Source organism: Cyprinus carpio, chromosome B11, assembly GCF_018340385.1.
Source record: "Cyprinus carpio isolate SPL01 chromosome B11, ASM1834038v1, whole genome shotgun sequence".
NCBI classification, from domain to species: Eukaryota; Metazoa; Chordata; class Actinopteri; order Cypriniformes; family Cyprinidae; genus Cyprinus; species Cyprinus carpio.
The window spans coordinates 9,268,586-9,296,246 of record NC_056607.1 but is presented as its reverse complement, the minus strand read 5'-3'; the positions used below and the strand labels follow the sequence as shown (position 1 = coordinate 9,296,246).

The following is a 27,661-nucleotide window of genomic DNA, read 5'->3' as shown; positions in this document are numbered from 1 at the left end:
GAGAACTTTCAAATGCAATGTAAACAACTGGACATTTTGAATGCTCAGAGAACATTCAGATATAATGTTTTCATAACTTTAGAAAAACCTTCTTCAAACATATTTTTGTTGACTGGGTTTCCACTTCAAGCAATGAGCACAGTGTGAAATAAATCCTAACATCCTCCCAAAAAAAGACATGAACTTCACTTTCCTCCCCCCTTTATCATGAGTAAGAACTCAAGCTCACAGCAGGCCGATGAATCACAACCACTTACCATGATGGGAGCTCCCGGATACATTTTTATCATTACTACTACTACTACAACACCCACCAGCACATCCTCTTTAAACTGGAAGTGGAGTCACAATTCTTTCATGCAGTGATTTTTTTTAGAGTTATGATAACCATCAGCATCTGGACTGCAAACATACCTATATGCAGCAGTTCAGATCAGTGTTGTATGAATTTATGAGCAGCTAAAATGCCCCAGTTCTCAGCTCAGCCTGACTCATGCATCTCAGAGCAGGTTTCTCCGAATAATCGAGTGATCTCATTCTGCCGGCACCGCAGAGTGCTTTGAAAAGCCACTTGATGTTTCGGACCAAAAAATTCCTGAAGTAAAGCAGTAAAGGCTGGAATTGGTAATAATGGGTAGATGTTTGCGTCATGTTTGAAGGAGAGGTCTGGAATGAGCATTTCAGAGAACAACTGAAGCGATACATGGCTATCACAAGCAAACCACAAACACAAACAAACACACACACACACACACACACACACACTCTCTCTCTCTCTCTCTCTCACACATACACACACAAATACACATAAAAATAAATGACACTGACACAGGCTATCAAATCATGGAGAGAAAAGCTAACTGTACCAATCTTTTTTAAGAAATACAGAAAGGAAAAATTATGCAAATTTTTTCAAAGCTTGTGGGTCACAAAAACATTTCACCTCAAAAAAAAAAAGAAAGAAATTACATTTTGCATAAAGAGATATGATGATTAAGGAATTTTAATATTTTTAAAATGCTTTTAACAAATAGCATGTAAAAGAACATAATATATTACATAACGGGAAAAAAGAATAGATACATAACCATCAGTTATATTATTTACAGTATGCTATAGAAAGATATACATTGTAAATTATTCCAGAAACTGTTTTAGTTGTTTTAATAATTTTAGATTTTGACATTACATCCATTCATTTGTGAATTTACACGTGAATATGGAATTTACATTTCAAAACTAAGAATTTTGCACTGTGACATTTACATCTTTAAATGGTTTACTCAATAATTTTATTTTTATTTATAATATTTTTTAATATTAAATTAAATAATAATATATGTATCACATATTACATTATTTAAATCAGTTTTTAAATAAATATCTTAATAAATCTTAATAATGAAATGATAAGAAATGTGGCAGTAACACAATTAATTGTCAGGAAAATAATGTTGCAATACAAATAAATCACAAATTATAACATACCCACACTTGTTCATATACTTATTGAAGTGAAATATGATTCAGAAATGTTCATGAATACAGAACGCAGCACAAAAAGCCCTCCGTCTTATTTACAAACTGCACTGGAATGTCATGATTCACAAAACAAGCACGACTGCCTTATTTCTCTTGTCTCCACATGAAAGCACATCCAAACAAACACTCATACATGCACAGTCACACATCTTAAAACGGCATCTCAACTAAATAATTATGAAGCAGTAGGGGCTACGGAGTGAGGATAAATTATGCATTATGAATATCTAGGTCTGTGATTTAAAAATACACCCCACGTTTTCCCCATGCAGCTGTTTTGCTCTGAAGAGGCCTGTGAAACTGCAAACTCAATCTGAGCTCAAACCCACCGAAGCGCAAACAAAATCAGCCAATTGCCACTTACGGATAAAAGAGGATTACAACATTTATCTGATGTGGAGTGCCCATGAGAGTCATTTTACTAAATAGATTCTTTCAAACTAATGAAAAATGATTCAATGACTCATCTGAGTAATCAATGCAATACTAGTGTACTGAAGTTTACACTGTAGAAAGTGTGTGAAAGCATGCAGTATGCAACAAAATGTTTTAAACAGTAGTATGCTACAACTTTGCAACATAAGATCATCAGTTTACATGTTTAATTCAGCAATGTGACTCATTGTCTCGCTTAGAAATAAGAATTTTGCACTCTCTGTTGAAGTAAAATTTTATTTTTGGCAGTACAATGGCACTGAATCTCAACAAAGGTTATATAAATGTAGCTGAAATTATTTCTGGCATTTAAATATGTCTGTTTATTAAGCTTCAAAATAAGTTATGCCAATTACAGTGTTTTATAGGGTATATTTGTTGTGTTGCATTTACTGCAAGTGTCTGTCACCCTAATTGTGTTTCTGCCATCTAGGCCACATGCTGTTCCCATATTATTCAGACCTAGTTTTCGTTGGTTGATATAAATAAATATGTGGCAAATATGACGAGGGCCTCTAGAGGCTTCATCATGCGTTTGGAGAGAAGTTTCAAGAATCTGTGCTTGTTCAACTCAACACAGTCATAGTTACTGTTATATAAAAAGATTCATAACCAGCAGAAAGAAGTTGTATTATAAACAAATCTAAGAAATGAAGTCTTGCTCAGTCAAATTATTTGCTCATAAAATTACATAGAATACACAAACATTAGGTAAAAATGGGGTCTTAAACAGTATTTTTGTCCCTTTTTTCCCAGGTCAATTGATCTTGTTTTAAGAATGTTTAGATGTTTTTATTGAAGAACTAGATGCAAATATTGATTACGACAATGATTTTTGCAGTGTGCCTACTGTTTGGCAAAGCCTTCACATCAGAATAGATCTGTGCCTTAAAATGCTGTCTGTGTAGGTAGCTCACTAAGTAGGTGTTCACTTTAAACATGCCGAAACCTCAGTCTAGATACCATGTTGCAAAAACATCTTCAGCCAGCCAGAAGTGGTTGGCTGCACTGCAAAGTGCTTTGGTCTTATATTTCAGTACAAATCTCTAAACATTCATAAATCAAGAAGATACACTTACTTGAGAAGCAAAATGACTTCAAGTTTAAGTATCATATTCTGACAAATGTCAAAGTTGAAAGCTTGAAAGCTTAAAACAAGAACAAATATCTAGCAATGGGGTGAGAAAATGATTTTCCGCACCCAACTGAGAGTTTTAAGCATAAAACCACTTAATTTTGCTAAAAAAAAATGTAAAAGCAAAACTTAATTTCTTGAGTAATTATCATTTCTGAGGTAAATGCATCTTGATGTAAGAGTTTAGATATTTGTTCTTTTAAAACATCAAGAATAAGTAATACATTTCTTTTTGCAGACCATCTGAGTTTATGGCATGTTTAAGCTAAAAAAAAATCTTGCTGATCAACTAGACCACCTAAACACATGCCTGGCCAAGCTAGGAAACCAAGAAACCACCTTAGACTGGTTTAAAGCAGTGATTTTCAGCATGGCAGCATCAGGAATCTACACAAAGATATGGTAGAGCTAAACAAATTCAAGATTCACAAAACCAAGAATGCGGAGCATAAAGGACAAGGTAACATCAGCAAGGCTAGGTAAATCTCAAACAGTAGCCTATACAAGAGCATCAGTGTCACAATGGGTCGAACTAGTCAGCAGAAAAGGTCAGATGAGACATACAACATAAGACAAACAAGAAACTGCTGCCTAGTCAACATTAAATCTAAACTGTAGAGTAAAATAGTTTGCACATGCCCTTTTATGTTAAATGTAACCACTTATAATCATAAGAAAGACAACAGATGATATTCTCTTAAGATTTTCCAGTAACGATGACTTCACGCTCTCATCGTGACAGCTGTGACTATGTAAAGACTGAGTGAGCTCATAAAACAATGCAATACTTCCCTGAAAGCTTGTTATTACTGCCATCATTCAATCAGGCCTGATTTGCATATTTATCCCTATGCTGTCTTGGTGAAAAACTCTCCCAGCTTTTCTTTCTATCATGACAGAACTTTCCAGGACAGCTAACAAGTCAGGGTCAACTTAGCTGGCCTCTGAATTAAGTAGCCTAAAAGCGATCAATGAGAATAATTTGCATGAGTATCGTCACTTTATTGGAAGGAAATGAAACCGTCTGTCCACTAACGTTCTGTTAACCTGAGGGGCAGCGAGCCATTTGATGGATTTTAGCTTGATGGTGGTGAACAACTTCAAAGATATCAGGACAGGTAATACAAATGTGAAAGAGTTTTTGGAAATTCTTAGACGAAGGTCACTCTTCACAGAAAGCTTATAAAACAGATGAGGGTCTGGGAAGTCTCTCTCAATATGATGCATATCCACATAAAGATATCTATAAGCTGTTGGAAAATGCACCCTATATGCTTTCAGTTTTTCAGAGCTGCACAACTTTCAGTAAAAACACAAGTCAAAAATACAAGCTTATAAATTATTTAGTATAAAATAATACTTTGCATATAATGCGATCAGAAACCCATGAAATATGAATAATCACATACTGTGACCACAATCTCCCTTTGCTTTCAAATGCAAAATGTCATGTGTGATAATCTATTGATCCCTATTTGACCCAGAAGGCTTGCATAAAATAAAAAAGCAAACAAGTCTATCGACTCACTTAAACATTCCTTTGACAGCTTCTTGTTTCTGAATCTCACTATATTTTGTGGCACAAAAGCTCACTTTTCCCAATAACACATTTCTATGAAAAGACTGTTCTGAACTGACATAACACCTTTAAGTGAACAGGACACAGTATCTAAGAGGTTCTCTTAACAAAAACATTGTGGTTGAGAATATCAGTTTGAATATAATGTCTTAGTGACATTTTAATGAAATATTAGGAAATAGTTCTAATAATTAAGCCACACTGGTACCTTGCAAACTACTGTGTCTGAAAATTATTTTTAAAATATCATATATAGATAGACCTTATTTGTAATACAATCAATATACAATGTTACAGATAATCTGCCCCCTTTAAGTAGCATATTACCATCATAATATGATATTATGTACAATATCATATTATGTAATCAATGATTTTGATAAATGAGAACTGTATCATAATATGCCTCCATATCATTTCCTAAAATAAAACTTGGCCAACATTGTATCTGTAAATCGATTCGTACAAGAAAAACCTGGTACAGCAGCAGGAACTAAAGACTATTCTGACAACACCACAGCAATGTTGACCTATACACTTTGCCAAAACTATTGAACATGACAAAAAAAAAAAAAAAAACTTACCCAATGAAATTTAACCAAACGTACGAATTAGCTTGGTTGGTCATAGCAAAGACTATAGAATACCCAAGACGTGTCACTCATATAGTTTTGAATGGGGAAAAATGCAACACTCAATATGGCCGCTCGATTGCAGGAAGCCCCACCCTCTGAATGAAAGAGCCAATCACTAATCGGTAAAGTCAGCATGTCATTGCAGCTGCCTTTAGAAGGGTCCCGGTTGCTATAGAAACAGTCAGCATTCTGAGATGCTTACGACTGCGCATGCACACTGGCTGATCTAGCCTGAAAAATAAGCTTTTTATAACGCTATTTCAGCAAAAGAAACAACATTTATGACACAGTTGTTGTCAGATTTCTTTGGTGATTTGGTGAAGCTTAGTGAACAGTTTTGGAGAATTTGATGTTCCCCCATTCAGAAAGATAGGAGTTGCACTTGCATGCCCAAGAGGTGTCTCAATGCAGCTTCAAAGGGCTCTACATGATCCCAGCCAAGGAATAAGGGTCTTATCTAGCAAAACGATCAGTCACCTCACTAATTTCACCTCATAAACACACAATACCTACTACTTGCTTTCCTTGCACTAGCTTGACCTCACGTATTTGACCTCAGGCGTTCGCAATACCTTGTATGTTCACTTTGTAAACACTGAGTCGGTACTTCTGCCTACGTCATGCGTAACCTTTCCAACGTGACTTCGTAATGCGTGAAGACACTCATGTGCATCGCAGAGCGAATATAAATATGTATTTTTTTTAAAAATGACTAATTGTTTTGCTAGATGGGATCCTTATTCCTCGCCTCCCCTGCGAGGAAGGGAGCTGCATTGAAACTGCAATTTGGACCTTCAACCCGTTGGCCACCATTGACGTTTACTATATGGGGAAAAATCCTTGAATGTTTTCCTAAAAAAACTCCAAATATTACTTGGTGACTGAAGAAAAAAGACATGAAGATCGTGGATGATATGGGGGTGAGTAAATTATGCAAATTTTATTTTTATTTTTCTGGAAGTGAACTAATCCTTTAATGACACTGAAAGGCAACTAGTCTCAGATGAAAACCTGCCAAAGAACAATTCTTGAAAACCTGTCAAAGAATAATTCTAGAGAAAACAAAGAGACTTTGAGCTGCTGCTCAATGATTCGATACCAAGGACCTAAAAAGTTCAGACTTTCCAAAAATGCACAATCATCCAGATAAAAGTCTTATCTTACCTCGGTCAGGTGAGGTGTGGGGTTGAATCCGCACATGTTGCAGACTTGGGTGTGGCACTCGGTGCAGAGGTTGTAGTTCGGGCTCTTGGCTGGATCTCCAATGTTTAGCTCAGTCTTACACAGTGGACAGAACACTTTGGGCTTTGAAGAAACTTCCTGCCGTGGTGGACCTGGCTGGGCTGCAGGTTTAGCACCCACTGCAGGACCTGGACCAGGTCCAGGGGGTCCCGGCTGTTTCTGCGGGGGCTTGGGGGAGGATGGTGGTTGGGCTGGTGGTGCAGTTTGCACCGGATCCACAGACATTAAACTGCTGGCCTGGTTCAAGAGAGAAGCGCCGAAACCAAAGAGTTTTCCGAAGGGCTGTTCTGGAGGAGGAGGTTGACGGGATGGGGAACTTCCGGCACTGCGAGTCTGGTCTTGTCGCGGTGCATGAGACTGGAATCCGGGGCCCGAGCGGGATAGGTCAGGCTGGGATGGGGCTTTGGCCATGCCTGGAAGAGGAACAGCACCTGGAGCTGGGGGTTTGCTTTGAGGGGCAGCTTGAGGGACGGTCTGCTTCTTAGCTTCTGGGGGAGGCTGGGACTGAGGTTGGGGTTGGGGCTGGGTCTGTGGGGGAGGTGTGGGTTGGGATACAGTCTGGGGAGGAGGTTTGCTTGGCTGGGATGGTGAGTGGATCTGCTGTTGGCTTTTCGACCGTGGTGTCTCCATATCCATCCCCAATGCCCTCTGCATTTGACAGTTCAGACACAACCACTCCTGCACCTGGGAAAGACAACGAACCATTTACTGACTATGTAATTAGATCAAAAGATTACTCATTAATTTCTCATAATGAAGAATGTCAATGTGAAAAAGATGAAGAGGATGGGGAGGAGAAGAAAAGAAATAGAACTAGAATACATGACATATCAGCTAGTTTCTTGCAATAGAAGATCTGCTGACTAGGATGTGAATAAATTCTAACCACACATATTTGACTTTCATGCGTGACTTGTGTTACTGCTTATATTTGTCTTACAGTCTCACCAGCTGTTAACTAAAACAGAGTGGGAAAAATCCCAGAGACTTACAAAGGTGAAAGATCAGGGTGCCCATTCTTTTACAACTTTCACCAATTTTCACCAATAAACCTGCCTTAAAGTTTCCAGCTACCCTGAAGACCTTGATTATCTGGTTAAGCTTTCAGGAGGGCCACCTTTCAAAGTCTTCATCCAAGCTTCTCCAATAAACCTGCCTGGAAATTTTGAGTAACCCTGAAGACCTTGATTAGCTGGTTGAGGCATGTTTATTAGAGTTGGATCTAAACTCTCCAGGAATTTGGACCTTCAGGGGCAGGATTGGACACTCCTGGACTACAATCATACATTATCTAGAGACCAGAGTGCCATAGATACTGTGTTCCAAACAGTATAAAGGATATCTTTCAAGGTACTAGCAAGCGGTAAATATTATTGATTGGCATGTCTTTCAAAACATGAAAACTCTTACATTTAAAGATAAAGACTTTGAAGGGAATAGGGTATAGGGATTACCACTACAGAATGGAACACATCCAGGCCTTTGGGTTGTGCACTTTTTAGTTAGAAACCACCATAACTCCGTAGCATTCACTCACCAATGTGCTACAAAACACTCTGTGGCAAGTTTTACAAAAACACTTGTAATACTTAACTTGTTAAAATTAATATGTATAAAACTAATACTTCATTTAGAAATAGTAGCATAAGTAGCAATATAACTGCTCATTTGACCACTGGAACAGGAAATGAGTCCACATCAACAGTGCTAACTACCTGACAGAGCTAGCACAATTACTTCATAATCTATGACAGAGATGTGACATGCGGCCCCAGATAAATAGGATTCACTAATAGGATCAAAAGTCGCAACTGACACCCGGTCAGAAAATCTGACTTTATGAATGGATTATAACCATAAAAGGAGTTTGATGCTGAGTATATTAGCCTGTCTAGTGTCTGTCTGCTCTTGCGATATTTGGAATTGACATGTTGAGACATGAAAGCTGACATACCGGATTTAATATAACTGACCGACAAATCATATCAAACAAAACTGTAACATCTGACAGCTTGACTGACACGATATGACACTGGTTACTCTGGGAGGGTTTCCCTTTACAGTTAGGAGATGACACAGACAAATGTGTGCTTAACTGCCTTCTACCAAAGCTTAGAGGCCCATGATTGTAATTGATGCTGATAAAACAGTATTACATTTGTGCCAAATTGTGCCAGAGGTGGACTGAAGTAATAAACAAAAGAGCAATAACATAAATACTTAACACTGAAGGATATTGATGCCTCAAGCTGAAAGAAAGGCAAAGTAAGGTTTGTTTAAGAACAAGTTTAACATGATTTGTTTGCAGATGCCACTTGGCATCTAAAGCAATGGCATTCAGACATTCGTCAGTGTGAATTAAGGGTACAAAATTGTCCAGTTCTGTATCTTATGTTTAGTAAAAGTTATGTTGAACATGAAATTGGATCAATGAGAGTGGTGCTAACCAGTCAGGACAGAAAAAATAATCATATGTTAATGTATTTTCTAATGCTTGTTGACTAAAGCTTAGTTAGGACTAAGAAAAATTGTAATATAGCTTATTCCTATTTCTCACGGACAGTCAAACCAACATCTATTTCTGGTCAAGGTGAATGTGTGTATGAGTGTGATAGACACAAACACACTTCTCTCAGGTTAAGATGAGATGGCTGTCACATTGGGTCAGGTGTGATAACTGACGCCTGTCAATACCACATCAGTGCTCATGTAACATCCACTGACATCATGGCAGCGTGTCTCATTATTGACCATACTCACACCAGGCAAACTCCCGTCACCAACAGTTCACCCCCACAAGAAAAACAGCCATGTGCAAACACGTACCGAAAAGCTGACATGGTACAATATACAGTAAATTCTAATGCTAGACCAATATACACTAAGTATGTGGTCAACAAGATCAGGTTTATGAAAGAAATTAATAAAGGATGTATTAAATTGATAAAAACTGACAGTAAAGAATAATAATTATTTTATAGTACTTGCTATTCATCAAAAAAACCTGAAAAACTGTATCCTGGATTCCACAAATATATTAAGCTGCACAACTGTATTCAATTTCAATTAGAATTGTTTCTTGAGCAGCAAATATGCATATTAGAATGGTTTCTGAAGGATCATGAGACACTGAAGACTGGAGTTATGATGCTTAAAATTCAGCTTTGCATCAGAAGAATAAATTACATTTTAGAATATATTAAAAGAACGCTGGTGTACATTGATAAATCAGTTTATGTTTATGTTTATGTATGCCTCATTTGCTATCAATAAATTATTATTAAGCTACAGTATAATACATTGGTATTGCATCAATATAATGCCAATAGCTCTGCATACTGGTATTGGCATATCTAGATTGGACATATCTAGATCAAGAAATGAATCCAATTGGTCAGTTATTGACAAATGAGCCACAGCATTACCATCTGATATGTCACTGTACCATGGTACTGACACAGTACTGTAAGATCATTTATCTTCTCAATAGCATTTGCACATATACAAGAACACACATGCACAAACGGTTTTCAGTTACCTGTTATCTGCATCACAGTACTTTTAATTTTTTCAGCATAAATCCAATTAACAAAACTAATAGCAACTACTGAAATATAATGACTTAATGACTGTTCCAGAAATTACGTTTGTGAGTAAATGTTCTCGCTTGCATGAGCTTCTGGGTTATGAAGAAAGATAATGAGCAGATTTCTCATAGCCAGACATGTCACAGGATCTCATTATTCTTACAATTATTAACTCCAAACACTCTTGAAGGATTTAACTCAAACACAATAATTCATAACCTTTAATTTAATCACTGTAAATATTTAAAAAGGCCTGAGAAATAATCTGTGCCCTTTTGGTGCCTACAGTTCAGCAATTTGTGAATTCAACCAGCTGTTCGTATATTGAGTGATTCTTTGCTGAAAATCTGCAGTGTAAATGTACTTTATTTCAACAGCAAGGGTTTGAGTGATGGTCTTCAGGTCAAACTTTGAGCCTGTGCATTAGTTGGTGATGATGTCTCTAGAAATGTTTTTCAATCATATTGAAGGACAGGGCTGTAGTCAGAGTCCAATTTCAGCAGCAGAGACACAGAGGACTCTGTTTCTGTGTGTGTGTGTGTGTGAGACAGAGACAGAGAGAGAGAGAGAGAGAGAGAAAATGTCTGCACTTGTCATTCAAACACACAGCAGATGAACACACTCAATATCCACTGGACAATGAGTAATTACATATAGACCCCTGTGCCAGTCTGCTCTAGTATTTTCTCTCCATTTGTACTCTACCTTTCATTTCCCACTTTTCTGCTGTTTTCTTCTGCAGAGCCCTTTTCTCAAGCTCCAAAAAAAACAAAAAAAAAACACCATTAAAGTGTTTCATATGACCACTTTGTCTGGAGAGAAAACTAATAGATAACCAATGGCCAGAATGTATGACCAATGACCAATTTTAATGTCAAATCTGGTGTGGCAGTTGGTGCCGACAGCCTCGTGGGCAGTGTGTTGACATGTAGCGCCCTTGCATTTCAGGTGTCCTGTGTTCGAGTCCCGGCTCATGAACCTTTCCCTTATATACGGAGGTGATGTGGACATTTACATGCTCGCATGTCTCATGTGAATGATGATCTCATAGCACGCGATGTGCATGGGCATGATATAGGTGAGCTCAGACAGGAGAGACTGTACCTCACGTTGGTTTCATACAGATTATTTTATCAGAGAATATTTGTTTTTGACATGACTTACTTCATTTAATAATAGACGCTTTCTTTAGATATAGCCTACTGTATTTCTCATGTCATTTTCCTTAATTTTAGTGACTGGTATCAGGAAGATATTTGCGGAGACTGAGAATGCAGAAAATGCACCCAATTTGTTTTCTTTATTTTACAAAAAAATAAATAAAGATTTTGATATTAGGAGTGTAGACTATAAAAATAATACTTATGTATTTTTTTCTATCAATATTAAATTAATGAAAGAACTATGAGTTTCTCTTTGTAGTGCATTTTTTAGGTTTGATAACTTGAAAAGTAAAGTAACCTTGAAAGTAACTTCAAAGTAAAGTAATTTGTAATCTGATTACTTTTTAAATGCAGGAATCAGTGATGTAATCAAATTACAATTTTAAAGAAGTAATTAGTAATTTGTAGTGGTTTACTTTTTTTAAGTAACTTACCCAACAGATCGCTTTAGCGCTTCAGTTCAAGCGGCACATGAACCAAACGTCTTTTCATATTTACTTAAAGCATATAAATGAAATAAACATGAATGAACATCAGAACATATTTTATTTCAACTGCAGAAAGATGTCAATACACACGATTTTTCAAGTTTAAGTCCACCGAAGTTAATCTCCTGCCTGATTTGTTTGTCGGACAAAATGGCAGATTTTGAGTTATGATTTGTCAGTTCGTTTGTCAATCAAGCTCTTTGCGAAGGGTCAATTGTAGCTTGGCTTATTCACACAAACTACATGTTCTCCTGTCCTGCATTCATTCTGATTAGTAGACTAACTGACTGAATTAATGGATAAAGTATTTAGAAGGTGACCAGAATCAACATAATCAAGACTTTCAAAACCTAGTGATCAACCTACCTAGAAAGCATTTTTGAATATCAGGTTCATTTCATAGACAGATTTATCTATCTCCATATTTATATATCTCCATGTACCTGTATATACAGATTTACATAACATCAAACTAACTTCTATAAAGATACTGCTTAACATTTACAACATTAGCCTTGCAAGTCTAACAATATCCTGCATTCAACTGGGAATTTCACACGGACGGCAGGATTTGCACATATTTAAATAAGCATATTTTTATGTGTGCCTATGTATGTGTGTGAAGACTGCATATGATTTATGAGAAACTAAATGTGTACAGTTTTATGCTAATATCTCTCAGAATGCATTCACACACACACAAACACACTTCTTCCACTGATTTACACCCAAATGATGGTGCAGCACCCGAGGTATTGATTAGTCAGCTGGTGTGTGAGAGAGAATCCACAAGAAGAGGAGAATCTCTCAAAGACACTGAGCCGAATACTAACACTCACACACAATCCGCAGAACACACTGCACCCTGACAGAGCTCAGTTAATAATATATCCACTGTACATGTCTCATAGTCACATTAAAATGAAAAGTTCAAATGTAAATGACATTTTTAGCGTGATTTACTCATTACAAACTAGGGGCAATATACCGGCATTTGACAGCAACAGTAATATTTAAAACATGAAATATTGATATCATGCTAATACTAATGATACACTTCTAGATTATTAACAATGCATCAATGTTTTTTTCAAAGAGAACAATTTAAACAGAATATGACTGTCACATATAATTCAGTCATAGCCAAATAATGCCTTTTTTTTTTGAGAACTGCTTTGACAAAATCGCGTGAATTTGATAAGAACCGTGAAAACTGTATTTTTCAGTTGATTCTTGTCAGTGAACAGCTGATTCAGTTTACAAACCTAGCTGGATGATTCATTCAACTTACTGACTCATGAGCTCTTTTCCATGCGCATAACAGACAGACAAAAATTGAATTCATTTTTTGTTGATTTAAAGGGCTAGTTCACCCAAAAATGAAAATTCTGTCATTAATCACTCACCCTCATGTCGTTCCAAACCTGTAAACTCCTTCATTGTTAGACCACAAATTAAGATATTTCTGATGAAATCCAAGAGCTCTCTGACCCTCCAATAGACAGCAAGGATCCTAACATCAGTGGTTAAACCATTATTTTACAAAGCTACGAGAATACTTTCTGTGCGCAAAGAAAACAAAAATATGAATTTATTCAACAATTTGTCTCCTCCGCATCACCTTTTAGTGCAATTTTGGAAAGTATCACATACGTAAACAACATATGCAACGTATGTACGCAGATACACTGTTAACGCTTTGATCTGAACGTAAACAATGTATCCGCGTACATACGCTGCATACATCATTTACGTATGTGATAGTCTCCAAAATGGCACCAGGGTACCGGAGGAGACAAATGTTTTAAAAAGTCGTTATTTTTGTTTTCTTTGTGCACAAAATTTATTCTTGTAGCTTTGTAAAATTACGGTTGAACCACTGATGACACATGCATTATATTAACGATGTCCTTGCTACGTTTCTGAGCCTTGATCGTGTAAGGATACTTGCTGTCTATGGGAGGGTCAGAGAGCTCTCAGAATTCATCAAAAATATCTTAATTTGTGTTCCAAAGATGAACGAAGATCTTACAGGTTTGGAACGACATGAGGATGAGTGACTAATGACAGAATTTTAAATTTTGAGTAAACTAACTCTTTAATGATAATCTTCCTCTTCAGTGAGTAAGCATGAGAAATGCTGTGAACTAATAAACTGAGCCAATGGTTTAAATTTGAGAAACAGAACCAAAATTGTTCTTTTGAGTCGATTCTTGTCAATGAAGTTGATACTAGTTGATAAGATTCACAAACCCAACTGGATGATTCATTCAACTCACTGACTCAATGATCTGGACATGGCAGTTCTTGAATTAACATCTCAATAGAACAACAAAATACAATTTTAACCAGTCAATTCTATTGTATGACTTGAGAAGACTTCAAATAGTTTTGGATAGAACCTTCGAATAGAGTATGAAATTTTTAAGGGTGAACTAGAGACACATCAGCTGCATAGACAGTCGTGTCGACAGCATTCTGTTGGCATAGAGCAGAGAGACAGATAGAGGAGGTGAACTGCTGCCTGTTTCCAGACTAAAGCGGTTGAGACACAGACTGAATGCTGCAGTTTCCTAACAACAAACCACAGCAGCGAAGCACCGAGCCGAAACTGGGACGAGTCACATCAAAAGAGCATTCTGAAGGCCCCCAATATTTTAAATATCTCTATAAACACCACACAAGAACACAACACAGCTTCACTCCTGTCTCAATGGGCACCAGATTCATAAATTACTTCTTCTCTGCAAGCATTAGACCAAAATGACAGCTTATCAGAGCATATGAAGCACAAATGAAGCCGATTAATGGAAATGTGCTGGTGAGGATTTTTAAAGGTATAGAACCCTTATTTGCTGAGTACTACTGTGTACACTTGATGGGTAGCTTATAATTGAGGTGTTTAAAGATGATTCAAAACTACTTAACTTTGCTGTAATGAATGTGACATGTTGCAAGAGAAATGTTTCTGTGAGTAATAATGATCATTATAACAAAGTATTGAAAAAACTGAACTCTCAGGAGGAAATCAAAATGCTTAGCTATAGCTGGACTCAAGTCATGTTGGAATTACCATAATTACGAGTTTGTGGCTTTCATGTTTTAGTTGGATGCGTAATTGTAAGTTAGATATGTTGAATTTCATGACAGCCCCAATGTTAGGGACGCATATACAGTGCTAAATCAATAAAAAATTATTTATGCATTTTTTTTACATGACTTAAGTATAATACAATCAGAATGGTAATTATAATAATAATTAGTAGTAGTAATTGCAGTTATAAAAATCATTATTTTTAAATAATCATTAAATCAAAACAATTTATGCATTGCTTCAGTATAATGCAAACAGTAGTTTAATAATACTTTATATAAAAGTATCAAAAATTTTTACATCACTTCAGTATAATACATTGAGTAATTTGATAATTATTATTATTATTATTATTATTAAACCGTCATTGAATCAAAACTATTAGATTTTTTTACATTGCTTAATAGTATAATACAATCAGTAGTTAATAATTAATTATAATAATAATAAAATTATTATTATTAAATAAATTATTGCATTAATAATAATAATAATAATAATAATAATAATAATAATAAATTATTATTAAATAAGTTATTGTATTTATTAAATAAATTATTGCATCAAATAATTCAATTGGTAGTTAAATAATAATAACAACAATAATTCATTAGATAAAATTTTTTACATGGCTTCAGTATTATAAATTTAGTACTTCAAAAAACACAACTATTATTATCCTATTATTATTATTATTAGTTTTATTATTACATTTTTATTGTTAAACAAAATATTGAATTAAAAAAATTCTGAATTTTTTACATTGCTTAGTAGTATAATACAATCACTCGTTAATAATAATGCATTTACATTACTACATAAAATTAGCAATTTGATAACCACAACAACTACTATAATAATCATCATCATCATATAAAAATCATCAATCAGAATAAAACTAACTATGCTTAACCGCTAGCTTTAGGGGTTAGGTTTTTTTTTTTTTTTAGGGAAAGTCATGGCCTAATGGTTAGAGAGTTTGACTCCTAACCCTAAGGTTGTGGGTTTGAGTCTCGGGCCGGCAATACCACGACTAAGGTGCCCTTGAGCAAGGGACCGAACCCCGAACGCAGCATAAATGGCTGCACGACTGCTCCGGGTGTGTGTTCACGGTGTGTGTGTGTTCACTGCTGTGTGTGTGCACTTTGGATGGGTTAAATGCAGAGCACGAATTCTGAGTATGGGTCACCATACTTGGCTGTATGTCACATCACGTCACTCTAGCTAAGCTAGCACAAAACAGCTGGCTAGCCACCCACATAATGATATCTAATTCTGTGTTACGATCATTGCCATAGAAACAAATCAATTCAGAATCCAAGGTCGTAAACAGCTCTGACTAAACTCTAATTATAGTAATTTCCAAAATGTAGTGAATGCAGCTTAGATGGCAAAGGCTACAATATTCCACATGGTCGAGATGTAACCTTCAGGTAATCGAAAAGTTAGCAAAGACATCTGTGCTATGTGAAACATTCAAAGGGTGTTTTCATATTATCAAACTCACAGAAAAAACATTTAGTGTGGAAAAAGCCTATTTCTCAGAAACTTTTTCTATTACTGCACAGTTTACACATGAATGCTTATTTTGTGCATTAGTGGAAAAAGTGGGACGTCCATCTCTTTAACACATGACAGATTCTATTGTCTTGGAAAGGCAGCAGGACACTGTGCCATTTAGAAGAAAAACACAGTACTCTATTGTTTGATTATTCATGTTTGCATGGTGAGCGATGCATTCTTACTCAGCCCTCAGAGACCGGCAGTCATTTCACACATCGGTTCAATATCAACTCAAGCACTTCTGATCCAATTTTACCATGTGCTGTTTGATATGACTCTGCTAAAAGGAGAAAAAAAGGTGATAGCCACAGGTGATTAAAGTACTTTATTTGACTCTGTATAAGACCAAATAGTAGGGCTTTTTGTGTTATCAGGTTCGCCAATTTTTGTGAATGCATAATAAAAATGTATGCATTAAGGCTCATTATTTGTCTCACTAACACCAAAAACAAAATATTCTGTATATTTCAAACTGCATAAAAATACCAAACTGAAAAAATAAACTGCATAAACCTAAGGGATTTTTCCACCTGATTTATCATTAGTTAAAATGAAAACTAAGTCTGATTGCTGATTAGCTAAGTCTGATAGTCACAAATTTTAATTCAGTCCCTTTTGATTCAAAAAAATAAAATAAAATTAATAATACTGAATACAAAATAGCCAAAATAAAATAAAATAAAATAAATGGTGTAAACTTAAAAGAATGAAAAAATATTAGGGGGAAAAATAAAATAAAATTAGAAATGTTGTCTTGGCAACTAACAAAAAAGTTACTAAACTAAAATAAATGAAAGCTAAATAAAAAAAATAAATAAAACTGCATGAAAACTGAAGGCTAATTATTATTATTATTAATATTAATAAATACTATAATAATACTAATAGTATATAAATAACAATAAAATATTCGGAAATGCCACTGGCCAGCTATTTCCAGTCATGCAAGTACGGGTCCATTTAAATAACATATTTCAAATCGAAAATAAAGCCTCAAATTACATACTAAATTTGCCGTAAAAAGCACTACTAAATATCAGTGATTTGTTTTTAGATACCTAAATGTCTAATATAATATATAATGTCAGAAAATTCTAAAAGATGCCATCCATGCACTAAAAAACTGCATATGGTGTATATATTTATTTAGTATTGAATGTGGTAACCAAATAACGCACCATTGCTGCCTAGGCACATTTATGTAATGATGGAAAAATCGAATGAAATCCAAATGTCAGTAAATTATAAAAGCCATCATCCATGTGCTTCAAAAATACATATGTTGTATATATTTAGGATTACATATAGAAACCACATAATGTGCAAATGCTGCCTGGGCAAATTTGTGTAATGATGGAAAAATAGCGTGAAATCTCTAGGGCCGTGGTGGTGGTGGTGTGTGTGTGTGTTCTTTGTGTTTGTCCTGTGATGAGTGTGTTGTAGCCCAGATGGCCCTACACTCCGTTTCCGCTGTCAGTCTCATGATAAATCCACTAGATAGCGTGAATACCAGAAGACGTGATACATTCGGAGCCAAAACGCAGGACCCATCTATTAGATTTCACGTTCCCGTCAAGTCACAGATTTCTGAAGAACTCGTGGAGAGAAGAGAATTCATGATGCTCATATTCTACCGTCATTACCCCAGGGTTTTCAGAGGGAGCAGTGCTTATGTGCCAAACAAGCACAATTATTTTTAGCTTCCTTAACTGCCTGATAAATTTGGACTCTTCTTTCTACATTTCCACACCGTCATCCGTCTGTCCATCTCGTTCTCTCCTCTGATCCTCCACTGGTTTTCTCTGGCAGTAGGAATGGGAGCTCATTGCAGAGACATAGCAAGATCTATAAATAGAGGATCAGCCAATGGCAGAGTGGAACCGCCTCCTGCATGCTGGTGGGTGACTACTGGAGTGTGTCAGGGCCACTTTCTCTTTCCTTCTATCATTCCATCCCCCTTCCCCACCCTGCTATTTCTCTGTCCGTATATCCATGGTTCCTGCATCCCACTAAGTGTTGTTGCCATCATGTCAAGCCTCTCTCTCTCTCTTTCTCCAGGTGTCTGTTGCATAGTGATCAGATGGCCGCTCTTTCTCCTCTTCACCAGCTGTTCTTGCTACTTGTCTCATGTTCTCTCTGCTTTGTTCTCCAACAGACATTTAGAGTTCAGCTTTAAACCGATATCTTTACACTAAACACCTGGAAGAAACCATCACTACTGGAGTACTCGGACAAACACAAAATAGAGCAGCAACTCAACTCAACATTACTTACACAGGCAGCTTCCTTCTAAGCAGCATACTAACTGAAATGACGCCTCATAAATCATCAATTTGTAACGCTCTATATACAGAAGACAGTAGCTCACTGGATCATAAAAACACAAATGCACAGCAGCATCAACTCACAATTGAGTTAACATACTGTATGTTACTCATCTAACAAAGTGAGTCTTGACCAAGTATAAAAACATTAACCACATATATTAGGTAGATTGGACAATATCTTTTTTTACTAATTTTAGCCGATATTTTCAATTTTTTAAATAATGTAATATTTTTATTCTGACTTTGTAGGAGTTTGGGGAAAGCAATTACATCTTTATATTCTCAAAATATAATGAAAATGATTTAAAGGGATGGTTCACCCAAAAATTAAAATTCTTTGAGTTTTAACAATCTCCTTACTACCTTTTTGAGCCTTTAACGTGTCAGTTGCGTTGCTGTCTATGGAGGGTCAGAAAGCTCTTGGATTTCATCAAAAATATCTTAATTTATGTTTCAGGTTTGAAACGATATTAGAGTAATTAATGACAGAATTTTCATTTTTGAGTGAACTATCCCTTTAACATTACAATATAAGTATTTTTTATTGGAAAAGTGGTTTAAAAAGTGCAATATATCAGTAGGTCGGTATGATTTGTGCAAGAAAGAATTAATGGTTTTATTTAGCAAGGATGCATTAAATTGATCAAGTGAGAGTAAAGACGTTTAGAATGTTACATAAGATGGTTTGGTTTGAAATAAAAGAAATAAATATTACTATTCATCGAAGAATAGGGAAAAAAATGGTTTCAACAAAAACATTAAGCAGCACAACTGTTTTCAGTATTGATGATAATAAGAAATGTTTCTTGAGCAGCAAATCAGCGTATTAGGATGATTTCTGAAGGATCCTGTGCCACTGAAGACTGGAGTAATGATTCTGAAAATTCAGCTTTGCATGACAAAGAATAAGTACATTTAAAATATATTAAAACAGAAAGCAGTCTCTTCAAATTGCAATAATGATTCACAATTTTACTGTATTTTTGATCAAATAAATGATGCATTGGTGAGCATTAGAGATCTTTTCATTTATTACAAAAATAACACTTATTTAATTACAATGTTACCACTTTTTTTGTCCAATTTTGGATGTAGGCTGCCATGACATGTTGATGACATTTGGGTGACCAGATATAATTACTAGATAAATTCACTATTTTATAATAAAAGCTCTAGTAGGAAAGCTTGAGACTGTTAACACCAGTTCCTCATCACACAGCATGCACCTTATTTCTAACAAGTTCTTCCATGTTCCCTTCGGAAAAGCCAGTGAATTGCTTCCACTGGTATATATCGCTCACCCCTACTTGACATTTAATAGCCTGTCATATCATAATGTCTCCCGTTTCACTAATAAATTTGTGCTTGGCTCCTGCTTAATGCTTAAAACAATAATTTAAACAAATGTGTTCAATTCAAAATCTGGGCTCAAGTTCACCATTATTGCTGTATTTCTAGTTTGCAGAGAGCTCTAGTAATTTAAACCATATGCTCATAAAACATCTGCTCTTACCACACTTGAACCCTGAAATTACATGCCAGAAGACATATTTCCCATCATTCTGTCACATGTAGCTGGAACTGACAGCAGAGCTGTTAAAAACGCTGAGTTAGCACTGTATGCTATGTGCTGCAGCATCAGTATAAATCAAAGCCCTCTCAGAGCTGCTTTGTAGTGTCCACCATCCTACAGGAGCCCAATTAATTCAATCCTGTCTTTATAAAGCACAACAGGGCTCTCAAACTCCCCCAATCGAATTTCTAAAGATGAACCCTTTTGTAAAAAATGTGGCAATGTGCTAGACAAATGATATATCCGTATATCTGAGATCATCAGTTTCAGCTGCTGAACTACTATACTGCCTGGATGTTATTGTTTTTTGTCATCAACAGAAGCTTTTTAATCCCAAAAGCTGTTTTTTTTTTCTTCCACACAATGATCGTTCATTAAATGCCATATTATACATACTTGCACTTTACTTTATTCCCTCAAGTCTATTTAGCATAAGTCAAGTCATAATTTTCCACTTGCTGCACTTTACATACATATATACTGAAAGAATGGTAAGTTCCTTGTTATAGGTTTAAAACAGGAATAAATTACACTTTGAAACATTACTTTAAATTATATTATTTCACAATATTACTGTTTTTACTGTGTGTATGTTAGCCATCTTGCTAAATTAGATGGCCTAAATTAAGACCATCCGTTCAGTCTCACAGATATGCCAGCCAACCCTAACATGCAAAATTATTGACAGAGAGGCATCTTTATGACTGGCTAATGCACTCAGATTCTTTGCTGTGTAAAGAGCCCAGGGCTGTCATGGAAACAAATGTGTGATTTCAGGACATCCATTTCAGTGCAATCTGCCAGGTAGTAGAGGCATTGTAATGAGTGGTATTCCTAAAATAAATGCTGAGGGTTGCTTTTTACAGGTTTTTGCTTCTTTACCTTTAAAGGGACAGTTCACCTGAAAATGAAAATTCTGTCATTATTTATTCACCCTCATGTGAGTCCAAACATATTTCTTCATATACAAAAAAAAAAAAAAAAAAAATCAAGCACAATAAGTATCATAAAAGTATATATTCCAAGACTTCAAAAGTTCTACAATAGTTTTGTGTGAGGAACACAACAAAAATCATTATTCAATAAAATGTCTTCTCTCTTCTGTTGTTCTCAAATCAAATTTGGCACCACTGATGTCAATGATATTTGCTCTCGGGATGCACAATTATTTACTATTGTTCCCACAAATGGTGCTATTTTTCTAGTCAATAATGACTTAAATTTTGATCAGCCCACACAAAGCTATAATATGGCTTCAAAAGATTTGGAATTGAATGCACAAGCAATACGGTGGTACTACAGTAGTATACGGCCATACTACTGATCTTGATCTAAGGTTTGGGGTTAGAGTTATATATAGAGAGTTACATATATAGTTATGTACATAATGTGTCTTTGCTGAATTAAAGTATTAATTTCTTTTAAAAATGATGAAATATCTTACTGGCCCCAAACTTGTAGTTCATGTTGTTATTCATCAGGACGGGTGAAGTTACTAAATATTAAATGTGTGTTGATAACCATGACCATTGCTGAGTTATTTTTGTAGCTTATTTTCTATAAATGGTCTCAAGGGGCTGGAATGAGCTTTCTCTAGTGAGCATTTACTTATAACACAGCTTTCTGAATCAGTGATTGTCTGTCTGAACTGCTCTTCAACCCTTATAAAATTGCCCTCACCTACTAACTAGGGGGCTGTTTTGCATTTCCACCCCTTAATGGCTTTGATGAAGAGCAGGAGAGAGAAGGAAAGCAGATCCTCAAAAATCACTTTAGAGCCCCTTCTACACTTATCTTCAGCATCCCATCCTCTCCGTCCCCCTGTCCATTGCCTAATTTACACTTGCAGGATTTAACGTGCCACCAGCCATTTGCACCTTTAAGCAACATCCTCAAACACACTCAGCCGTGTGCCCTCTCGCTCTCCCACACACACACACATCTCTGAACACTGTCTCTGTCTTTCCGCTGCATCCTACACGCAGAGACTCAGAGAAAACACAGGCACACATTCCCATGCGCCCCAGAGGACTCTTTACTGAGCAGTTCCAGGTTGTGTGCAGTGTGTGTCCTGGGTACGAGCCAGATAGAGGCAGAGGCCGAGCGTAGGATTCATTACCAAGAGCTTTTTATTTAACACATCTCGCTTTCTCTCCTCCAGAAATACATATCATTAACAGTAATATTTTATTTGAAAATCACCATTTGGACTGCAATGTTCACTCTCTTTCACTGTTGTTATATCACACTGTTGCTTTCTGATGGTGAATATTCAGAATCAAACAGGAATAAGTCTCTGAAGGGACTTATGGCATGATTTAAAGGGGTCATATAATGTGATTTAAATTTTTTCTTTCTCTTTGGAGTGTTACAAGCTCTTGGTGCGTAAAGAAGATCTGTGAAGTTGCAAATAAAAAATCAAAAAAAAAAAAATATATATTTTTTATAAAAGTTTAAGACTTGTGCACGCCCCCCTTGAAACGGCTCGTTCTAACACGCCCCCACATCTCTACGTCAGTATGTGGGAAGATTTGGATAACACCGCCCAAATGTTCACGCAAAGAAAGAAGGCGTAACTTTTTATTCGTCGTTGTTGCTAAGTACGCTTGTGGTTTCGTTGCCGACCGCGAAACTACTTGTGTTGTCGTATAGACGCGTCATGCCTGTTTCGTTGAGGACAACATGAAAGCGAAATCGGCTTTGTGGATGTGGAAAGTGCAAGCCCGGGGTCCTTCGCATGTGGTTGCCGCAAGCCCGCGGCGCCACATTGTTTTTTCAAGCCTAGAAATCAAGCCTGCCGTGTGTGAGTTGTTTCGTTGTGAAAGCGAAACTATTTTGTTCCAAAAGAGGACACACCTACAGTTGTATTTACAACATCCAACCCAAATATTCAGCTGTGTGCAACGCATTTTATGAAGGACTGTTTCCTGATCCTGGGAGAGTAGACCATGCCGGCTTTTCTGACTCACAGTCTATAAGTACATTTTCATTTTTAAATAATTTGTCACTGATGTATGGCGTTATTTTTTTAGTCAAAAGTTATGAGCGTGTAAGACATGCTCACGAGCACATTATGTTATTTCACACGCACAAAAATTAACCTTCAGCTGGCATGATAAAAGTACTCGCGCACAAATTCAACAACCGAGAGGTGTACATGTAGCTGGGAGCGAGCGCCTGGCATACTCTCATAGGTTAACTCTGCTTGTACAGTGGAATCCTACTCGCGCGCAGCGGGCTTCTGCTCGCGGAGTGCTGTTTTGCTCACACAGTGGATTTCTGCTCGCTCAGCTGATTTCTGCTCCCTCAAGTCTACGTGACTTTTGACAATTTGGGGGCAGAAACCAAGGAGGGCACTGACCCTCTTATGATTGGTCACTTTCACACAGGGACATCCTTGTACCCTTGATTGACAGCTCTCATTACAGAAAGCACGGAGTTGGGTTAAGTTACCACCGAAGAAGAGTGGGAATGAATTAGAATGAGTTTTCTAATATACATAAAATGTCTCTGCACGTATAAAATGCTGCGCAGATCATAGTTAAATCAATTACCATCGATGTATATATGTGCGAACGATGAAGCCTACGTTTTGTTAAGTAGGGTGTCGCCGCCATTCCGTCCACTGTGTGTTTTGCGTGAATTATATTTGAGACTAATCTGCTTCCATAACTGTGCAGTGTTAACTGAATGACTTTGACTGATACTTTGACTCTGTGCTTCCTGTAATGAGAGCTGTCAATCAAGGTACAAGGATGTCCCTGTGTGAAAGTGACCAATCATAAGAGGGTCAGTGCCCTCCTTGGTTTCCGCCCCCAAATTGTCAAAAGTCATGTAGACTCGAGGGAGCAGAAATCAGCTGAGCGAGCAGAAATCCACTGCGCGAGCAAAACAGCACTCCGCGAGTAGAAGCCCGCTGCGAGCGAGCAGGATTCCACTGTACAAGCAGAGTTAACCTATAAGAGTATGCCAGGCGCTCGCTCACAGCTACATGTACACCTCTCGGTTGTTGAATTTGTGCGCGAGTACTTTTATCATGCCAGCTGAAGGTTAATTTTTGCGCGTGTGAAATAACATAATGTGCTCGTGAGCATGTCTTACACGCTCATAACTTTTGACTAAAAAATAACGCCATACTGATGATTCAAACGCAAGTTTTGAGCAGTGTAGAGCAGCACTTGTTGTTTGTCATTTCTCCGATCACAAATGCAGACATGGTTTTATGTTTACACAGCGCGATACGCAACACAACGCATAAAAAGACAGTATAAGTCAGTATAATCAGTAATTATGTCCCCACTGGATGCAACAAATGCCTCATTTATAATGGGTTTTTTGATGTTTTATCTCGTCGCTCCATCACAGTATGTTAAGGGGTGTAACATTTCCGTCACACGCTTGAGGCATTCGGCCAATCACAATGCACTGGATAGCTGTCCAATCACAGCACACCTCGCTTTTCAGAATGATAAGCTTTGAAAAAATTGACAAATTTCAGAAAGGCGGGGCATAGAGGAGAAACAATAATGTACAGTATGTGGAAAATAATGTGTTTTTTTAACCTTAAACCGCATCAACAGATTTCATTACACCAAATACACAAAATAATGTTCTTTTTAGCAACATCATATGACCCCTTTAAGTCAAGCTGATACACACACGTTTTTTGGGGGGAAAGTCTTTTATGCGCAATTCAACAAGGTTGCATTTATTTAATCAAAAATTCTGTAAAAATTAATGCTGCACGATTTGGGGATGGAAATAGAAACATTTTTCAGATAAAAATTGCAATTGCAATTAAAAAGAAAAAGTTTGTTGTGCATGTAGGGCTGCACAATTTAGCCAAAATGTTGATTATATATCAATATTGCTATAAAATAATAATAAATAATAATAATATTATAAAAATTACTAAATAAAAACAAAATAAGCAATATTACCATTGTAGCATTCCACTGTAAAATAAAAAAACTGAGCAAAAATATTATTATTATATTTCACATTATTTCTACAATTGGAAAACGACAGTGTTAAATTGCAAAATATTATTACAATTTATAATAACTTTTGTATTTGAATTGGTGCTGTCAAATGATTAATCGCTATTAATCGCATCCAAAATAAAAGTTCGTGTTCACATAATATATGTGTGTGTACTGTTTATTCATTATAAATATAATAAATGTTTATTTTTTATAATATGTGTTTATTCATTATAATATATCAAATATATTTTAAAATCTAATTTAGTCCTGTGATCCAAAGATGATTTTTCAGCATCATTACTCCAGTCTTCAGTGTCACATGATCCTTCAGAAATCATTCTAATAAGCTGATTTGCTGCTCAATAATTTATTTAAAACATTGCTTATTATACATTTTGTACATGTTCAAAAGAACAGCATTTGAAAGAGAAATGTTTTGCATTTGTACATTGTAAATATCTTTACTATCACTTTGGATCAATTTAATGCACTCTTGCTCAATAAAACTATTTCTATATAGAAAAATCTAACTGATGACAAATTTTTAACCCAGTGCTGTACAACATAAAAAGTAGAATGAGCATGCGTTGGGCTGCTTACCTCAGTGAGGTGAGGGTTGGGGTTGAACCCGCATTGGTTGCACACCATGGAGCGGCACTGTGTGCATTTACTGCAGTTCGGCTGGCCGTCTGTGGTGCCTGTCAGATCTGCGGTCTTGCACACCGGACAGAGCTTGCTGCTGGGCATGGGTGCAATCTGAGGCAAAGAATAGGGCGAGGTGGGAGCACTGCTTCCGGGCGAGACGGGGTGTCCCCCTTTGCTGCTCCCCACGTCCACCTGGAGGTTCTTCCGTGCAGCTTGACCCTGACTGGGTCCCTGAGGCTGCGTCGGCGCTCCGGGGCTGGGTCCTGCACCCGGTGGACCCCCAGGTTTGGGTCCCATGCTCGGGTCTGTCTGATTAGGTTTGCCTTGGATACTGTGGGAGGAAAAAAAGACATCGGTGTGTAAATTAAAGCAGGGGTGGTGTGGCATATGTTTGAAATCACTGATAGCTGAACACTTTGTTGAATCCATCTGCCCAGGGGATTCACAGGAGGAGATTTAAAGAGCTTTGTGCCGCAGCTTCCTGAGTACTTTGAATGAGAATAGAAAGATAAATCAATGCAGCGGGGCAAATTCTGGGGGTGGAAACAGACAGATTGATGAGGACTTTTAATGCTTCTCCAAAAGAATCTGGAAATGTTATCTATATGGTGACAGGGGTTTCCTCTTCAGCTAAGCATATTTAATTGTCTTAAATGGTCAATCTTGAACTTTGACATAGAACAGATGCTGCTTAGGGGCAAAGTGACAAAATTATGGCTATTATAAATAGTTTGGATGAATTATCATTAGTGGTGCTTATGAAGGAAACCATTGCTACTACTGCTCTTACTTATGGTTGGAAACTTTCAAAGCAACTAACCCTTAATACTAACAATAAAAACAATTATTCACTATTATTATTATTATTATTATTATTATTATTATTACAATAACATTATAATTTGTATAATAATAAATTGTTATCATAATAAAAACGGTAAAGCAACAACAAAAATAATAATAAATCCCCCAACTGCTCCCCGGGCGCCGCAGCATGAATGGCTGCCCACTGCTCCGGGTGTGTGTTCACTATAATAACCCCACACTGCTTATACAGGGCGTTATTAATACAATACATTTTGAATGGCATTATAATAATAATAATTCACTAACAATCCGGGTGTGTGTTCACAGTGTATGTGTGTGTGTGTGTATGTGTTCACTGCTCTGTGTGTGTGCACTTCGGACGGGTTAAATGCAGAGCACGAATTCTGAGTATGGGGTCACCATACTTGGTAAATGTCACGTCACTTTTTTTTTTTTTTTTTTTTTTATTATTACAATAACATAATAATTTGTATAATAATATATTGTTGTTATTATAATAAAATGGTAAAATATAATAATAATAATAATAAAGCATGTAATGTTTTACAGTGTATTATTAATATAATAAAATACAGTTTTGTATACTAGATTGTAATAATAATAATAATAATAAAACATGTTTTTACAGTGTATTGTTATAAAACAGTTTTGTATAGAACATTAAAATAATCAGTATCGGTTCTAAAACAATATCTGTCAAATCTTTTAAAACGTCGGTTAACTGTGCTCTGTGCATAAGGAAAAGTTTTGGCATGATTCGGAAAAAGCAAAATAGTTCTATGACCAGATGCAGAAATTGACCGTGAAGGAGATCTCACAGGTGACTGAATACATAAAAAA

At 36.4% G+C, this 27,661-nt stretch overlaps 1 protein-coding gene across 2 annotated transcripts in view; it reads right to left on the bottom strand.

Moving 5' to 3' along the window:
• bsnb (bassoon (presynaptic cytomatrix protein) b) overlaps positions 1 to 27,661 on the bottom strand; it is an 86,854-nt gene that overhangs the window by 46,951 nt on the left and 12,242 nt on the right. For both annotated transcript variants that reach the window (XM_042733788.1, XM_042733789.1), the window contains exons 2-3: positions 25,949 to 26,324; positions 6,491 to 7,252 (exon numbers count right to left, since the gene is read on the bottom strand). In XM_042733788.1, coding sequence (XP_042589722.1) covers positions 6,491 to 7,252; positions 25,949 to 26,324 — 1,138 coding nt within the window. The remainder of the gene's footprint in view (positions 1 to 6,490; positions 7,253 to 25,948; positions 26,325 to 27,661) is intronic.